Below are 6750 nucleotides of genomic sequence, written 5' to 3' on the forward strand. Positions count from 1 at the left end.
AGCATTGTCTATATATGGGAGAATCCGATTATTAATATTTGGTAAATGTTGTTCATTGAACCACACACTTTTGGGTAAATTCACACGTGGCTGTTTTTCTGCTGATATTTCTGCGACTTAAAAATAATCTGTTTCATTTATCTGAATGAGGTTGTTTCTGCGGCATGTGTGTGTTTTTTTTTTTTTTTTTGCAAGCCCCATTCAGATGGATTGAACAGGTGCAGAAATTTAAAAACACAAATCTGCTGCGTGTGAACATATCTCTAAAAAACAGAGGGAAACTGTCATGTAAAATTGCACTGTTTTCATATTTTTACCCACTTTAATTACAAAACCAAAATATCTTGGATCCAATTTAAGTGGGTTGCCTGCAAGAAAAAATGGTATGCTTCTTTTTGCAGAAACCGTGCCACTCTTGTCGTCTAGTATGCATTATTTGTGAAAAAAGGCTGAGCATAAAAGAAAAAGTCCATGGACGTTCATAATTTTATTACGGCCTTATCAGTCTGTATATAAGTAAAATAACTGCACATGTTGATAATGTTTTCTCCATATTTTCCTTCATGTAGCCAGCCCAAGATATATCTTCAACTCCAGAAGACAGGCCACAAGTGCTGACATATGACCAACCTGAAGATGAGGATGAGGTAGCATTCTTTAGCCTTTGAAGTTGTGATTTCTAGACACAACTGTGTTAAAGGCTATGGGCACCTTGTGAGGGCGTTTTTTTAAATAAATAGATTAGATTAGTCAGTGTGTTTAGTGTAACTTTGTAATTTGTCTTTATTAAAAAATCATTTTATTTCTGGAGATACAGCTATTCTGTATACAGAGCAGCTGTATCACTTGTTTTACACTGAATCTGTCAGTCCCGTGGACCTTTCACGCGGGATCCACCTGTAATCTGTCACATCTAAGTTATGAATTTAGAAGTGATCGGTTACAGGTGGATGCTGGACTGACTGATTCAGTGTAAAACTAAAGATACAGCTGCTCTGTATAGAGAATACAAAACAGCTGTATCTCAAAAAGTAAAACTATTTTTAATAAAGAATAATTACAAAGTTACACTAAACACACTGACTAATCTATTTATTTAAAAAAAATGCCCTCAAAGGTGCCCATAGCCTTTTAGAAAGTGCATAAAGAAAAAAGCGGTATATGACCCTGTTCACCCTGTTTTTCGTAGGCAGAATTATTATTTTTTTTTAACTGCCAGATGTTTTAACTCTTCTTTCCGTGTTTTTCGCTACATTTTGTTTTTTTGCCTGCGACCATTTAATCTAATGCAAGAAGACGGCGTGAAAAAAACTCAAACTAGCGCTGTGGGTTTCTTCCTGCCTCCCTTTCATTTCAATGCTAGGTCAGAGGTGGAAACTGCGGTGAGAAAGAACGTTCTGCTTTTTTTCCACGTTAGCGGCTATAAGCACAAAAAATCCCTCTACATCCCATTGAAATGAATGGGAGTGATTTCGGCCGCACCAAACAACGATGTGTTAACTGACCCTAGAAGTAATAAAACAAAACGTTTTTGACTTCCCTCTGTAATTTTCTCCCATCCATAGTCCACAGACTCTGAAGAGATACTTGTGCCTGGAAGGAGGGCCTCACTCTCAGACATTAGCAACTTGGATGACATTGAATCCTTGTCTGTGCGGCAGTTAAAGGAAATTTTAGCTAGAAACTTTGTGAATTACAAGGGTTGCTGTGAAAAGTGGGAACTAATGGAACGTGTAACCAGATTGTACCACAACCAGAAGGATCTTCAACAAAAAGGTACAACTAACTTTATATTTGTTTATTTATTTTGTAAAGGGTTGTATACGATTAGATTAAGGGCTCATTCAGATGAGCGTAAAACTCGTCCGTGTGCTGTGCGTTTAAATCACGCACAGGATACGGCCCCATTTGTTTCAATGGGGCCGTTCACACATGCAGCGAGAGTGCGCTGCGTGAAACTCGCTGCATGTCCTATACGTTTTCACACACCTATGCGCCCGTTGAAGTCAATCAGTGCGTGAAAACCACGGACAGCACACGGATGCACACCCGTGTGCTGTACGTGATGTGCGCATCAATTCCATAAAATAAAATGTACTTTGCGAGTGCGTGAAAAACACATGCCACTTGCAAAGCACAGATGCAATAACGTAACGCACACGGACCAGATTTGCGTGCTTATTTTACGCATGTAAATCTGTCACGCTCGTATGAATGTAGCCTAACTTGGATGCATCTCAGCCCCATTCAAATAACTGGGGCTTAGATGCAGTACCATGCACAGTCTATGAACAAGTGTGGCGCTGCTTCTGGAAGGAAACCTAATCTCATACAACCATTTTAATTAGAAGATCAGTTACAATTTGTAGTGATTTTGTATTCATATTCCGAGTGTAGCAAGAAAGTTTCCATGATTAAGTCCCTATGTAATTACCTGTGCATATAATAACTTTTTGTCTCGTTTTGACACATTATCTACATTTCCGTCATCACATTGATTGTATGACACAAACAGTCATTTTCCCATTATACAGTTCTAATCGTACCATATTACATAAAAGCATACAGTCTTAATGCAAGTTACTTCAGAACGGTATATTCTGCAGTGGTTTTTCCAAGTAGTTTTACTTTGAAGTTAGAATGCTACTATGTGTAATATTTGTTTTTGTTTTGTTTTGTTTTTTTTCTTAGCTACTATGGGAGAAGAAGACGGTAAGAAACTAGCCATACCTAATCTGCAGTGTCATTGTCACCTTTTGAACTGACTATCCCTTCGTGAGTAGGATTAGACGGGGCAATAGTGTCATGCATGGCTGTATCATGTAGCTGACACGGAGGTGCTGAGCCGTCAGGACACTGATGCAGGTCATATACCCTCCGAGGAAGATTAAAGGGACCGGAAAAGATTCACTTAAGATCACATTGAATTGTATTTGATCACGTCCATGGACATGAGAGCCATACATAAGTTGTCTACGGTTGCAACAGCTAGTGACAAACATTAGAACAAACAATGTAGAAATATTTGGCTCTGTTTTATATAAACCAGAGATCACCTTTAAATAGAAACCTGTGCCACTTTACTCTGACACTGTGGTTAAAGGTATTTTTTTTTTTTCCTGTACATCTGGATAGTTTTTGAACGACCATGAACCTTAATTTTACGACAATAAATATAAAAGAGTGTATGGGCTGATTCTGCTAGCACGTCCAAACATGGTAAATGAGGACGTAGCTAATCTGTAATAGAATAACCGGTGTTTGGATGTTACGAGTTCAGTTTATGCCTTGCAGCAGACAAATGGATTCTTAGACTAATTTCCTATTTTACTATCTATCATCCCTGGTGTTTTAGTGTGGAGCGCACCTCTAGGCAGGTGCATGTCAATGCTGTCACGTGTCTACTTTACCTGCTCCCTTCACTAAACTTTGCTCATGTCCCGGGTTAGGCACAAACCACCTATACAATTCTCTCTGACTACTACTTTCCCTGTTGCTAATGATGGTGACATCAGCCCTTAGCTACTAGCAAGATTACTGAGAGCAAAGTGAACATGCCCTGACGTTTTTCTTGAAAGTGACCCTCTGCTGGAATGTCACTTTAAAGACAATAACTAGAAATTGACTAATGACATAACATGGACACCCATTTATGATCTCCCATTCCACCTAACATTGGTCATACAGAGACGATCCTGCACGCTGGATGGTAGGCCTGCAGGCACAACCGCATGACTCCCGGAGAGTATGGTGCATGAGTACTATAAATTAGAATTGGACCCGAGCGCTATACTCCCCTTGAATGGTATGGTTGCCACAGCACCTCTACTGCCCAGCGTGCAGGAGCGTCTTTCCATGCTCAATGTGCAGAGCGGGTGAAAATCCCAAGATTCAGGCCAAGGATCTTCTTATAATAGAATAAAGGAAAGGCAGCACTCCAAATTTGTAAAAGTGAAAAAGTGGTTTGTTTAATCCATATGCAACGTTTCGGTCCTGTATAGAAAGGTTCTATACAGGACCGAAACGTCTCATATGGATTAAACAAACCACTTTTACAAATTTGGAGTGCTGCCTTTCCTTTTATTCTAAATTAGGCCTATAGGAAATTTTATTCCTCATCTATTTCCAGCACATGACCATCACTAGTTTATTATGTCTATAAGCTTCATTTACGTGTAGTCCTTTTTCAAACAACTGATTGAAATGTCAATCAGATACGATTTTTCATTCGTACAATTATAATTAAGTTTGATTTGTAGTGGTGTATGTATTGAAAATGAGGAATAAGTGATATTTTTCTATCCTTAATTTATTTTATTTTTTTATGGATTAAAACTAGGCAAATATTTTTGTGATGCTTTAGAAGCAAAGGATTCGTGACCATTATTGTTGCGTGTTAACTGGGCTATACTTCCAGACTGCCCATTTATGTTTATCAACTTTACAGTTCAGCGCCAACAGTAAGCATGTAAATCGGTCTGCGGAGAGGCTGATAGGAAGTCCCCATAATCTCTAATTCAACAGCAAATCATTTTGTAAGGTTCATATGTTAGAATCGGAGCTCCATTTGAAATCCTGTTTGTCTCGGAGTAAGGAACTCGAATGAGCATCATATGTGGAAATTCTAGCTAATGTTCTGTCTTCTTTTGTGAAGTAATGTTGGCTCAATGTTTTTGTTCTTACAGGCAAGTTGGGCCCTGCTGGTGATGAAAACCTATGCAAGGTCTGCATGGATTCCCCCATCGACTGTGTACTTTTAGAATGTGGTCATATGGTGACCTGCACAAAGTGTGGCAAGCGTATGAGTGAATGCCCAATCTGTCGACAGTACGTAGTGAGGGCTGTCCATGTCTTCCGATCCTGAGTCAGCAGCATAGTTGAGATATAATGTAGCATATATCAATCAATGCTGGATGTACCAAGAGTTAAATGAGGATTTCTCATGAGTTGGTGCTTCATTAAGAATGTTTTTTATTTTTTCCTGGATTTCAGTATCTGGCACATGTACCTCTGTCCTGCTGTGTGTGATGACCAACAATTATGGTACAAGTTATGCAACTTTTTTACATGATCAAGTAATTCGTGCCTTGACACTGTTGCCTTAGCCATTTTGTTTTTGGCTAAGCTTTCCTACAGAGACCTTTTGTAGGTTTTATTCCTAAAATGTATTTTTGATAGACCAACGTTGGATATAAACACATTTGATTGGAGCATGGCATGTTGAATTGTGACGTTATGTTTTTGGATACAAGAAGTTACCAAAGCGGAATGTTTCTTTGCAGCTGCATTACATTTCTCAGTTGGACTTTCCTTTTAATTAGGGGAGGAATTGCAGATGAGTCTTATTCTCTTTTTAATGACTCATTTTTACCTTGTATTTGCACTGCAAGATGCAATATGCCCTTAATGCTGAAGTATTTTTTTTTCTTTCGTAATTGTCAAGAAAGAGTACTTACCATTTGTGGCACTTACCTTTTTATGACATCACATTCCGGGAAGAACTGTATAAAAAACACTATTTCGCCGCAAGGCCTTCCTTACTTGTGGACTCAACGGCTGATGGATCGTTACCTTCCTCTGTCTGATGCTGCTTTATGTGTATTGTTAAAGATGTTTCCTTGCTAAGGAAAGAAGTCTATAGGAAGAAATTATTTTTTAAATGATCCAATATTTTAATGCACTTGGGTTTGCAAAAGCAGTAATGTGCCTTAATACATAGCCCAACTCTGTTAACGCGCTATATAATAATGCTCAGCCTTTAATGCTAGTCTCCATTATGACAAGGCCATAAGCAATATAGTGCTCATCCTACACAGAAACTAATATAAATGATACAGCAAGCTAATGTCTTATGTTGTGAAAACTCATATTGAGTGTAACATGCCAATAGAGATGGTTATTCAACCTTATCAGCCAGGCACAGCCCAATCTTGCCTTTCATTGCGAGCATTGATTTTCTATTTGGACCACACACATCTTCAGTCCCCGCTCAACCACATTGACATTCATGAGCTGTAGAAGATCTAGTGTTTAACTCATAAACCTGCTTAGATAATGCAGGTTGCAAACCCTGATGAGTAGCCAGTGATACTACGGTATGTATAACCAGTATTAGGGCCCTTTTATACGGGCCAATTATCGAGAAAACAATAATTTCCCTGTGTAAACAGGGCAACTATCAGCTGATGAATGAGAGAACGCTCCATCATTGGCTGATCGTTACGTCAGCCTAAAATATTATCAGTGTCGGTGTAAACAGGGAGACGTGCTGCTGACATGATAGACATGTATGTGGACGAGCGATCGTAGCAATGCGCGCTCATCCCCATACTAGCTACTTGTGAAAGGAGCAAGCAAGCTCCAATCAATGAGCTGTCTCGTTGATCGATGTTTGTGTACATGGCCAAAATGGGACCGTGTAAAGGTAGGACAATAGATCTCATATCTTAACAATTAGAAGTCAGTCTACTTGTGTGGTGGTGAACTTGTACGGTTGCATTATTCTTTAAAGAGGCTCTGTCACCAGATTTTGCAACCCCTATCTGCTATTGCAGCAGATAGGCGCTGCAATGTAGATTACAGTAACATTTTTATTTTTAAAAAACGAGCATTTTTGGCCAAGTTATGACCATTTTTGTATTTATGCAAATGAGGCTTGCTAAAGTACAACTGGGCGTGTTTACAGTAAAAGTCCAACTGGGCGTGTATTATGTGTGTTACATCTGGGCGTGTTTACTTCTTTTACTAGCT

General features: G+C 39.0%; 1 protein-coding gene across 3 annotated transcripts in view; it reads left to right on the forward strand.

Annotated features, from left to right (window-relative positions):
• The window catches only part of RFFL (ring finger and FYVE like domain containing E3 ubiquitin protein ligase), an 82744-nt gene extending 76210 nt beyond the window's left edge, over positions 1-6534 (forward strand). For all 3 annotated transcript variants that reach the window (XM_075850396.1, XM_075850398.1, XM_075850399.1), the window contains exons 4-7: positions 570-647; positions 1566-1776; positions 2692-2712; positions 4686-6534. In XM_075850396.1, coding sequence (XP_075706511.1) covers positions 570-647; positions 1566-1776; positions 2692-2712; positions 4686-4864 — 489 coding nt within the window. In that variant the 3' untranslated portion in view covers positions 4865-6534. The remainder of the gene's footprint in view (positions 1-569; positions 648-1565; positions 1777-2691; positions 2713-4685) is intronic.
• The last annotated feature ends 216 nt before the right edge of the window (positions 6535-6750 follow it).

The sequence above is a fragment of the Rhinoderma darwinii genome, chromosome 2, assembly GCF_050947455.1.
Source record: "Rhinoderma darwinii isolate aRhiDar2 chromosome 2, aRhiDar2.hap1, whole genome shotgun sequence".
Lineage (NCBI taxonomy): Eukaryota > Metazoa > Chordata > Amphibia > Anura > Rhinodermatidae > Rhinoderma > Rhinoderma darwinii.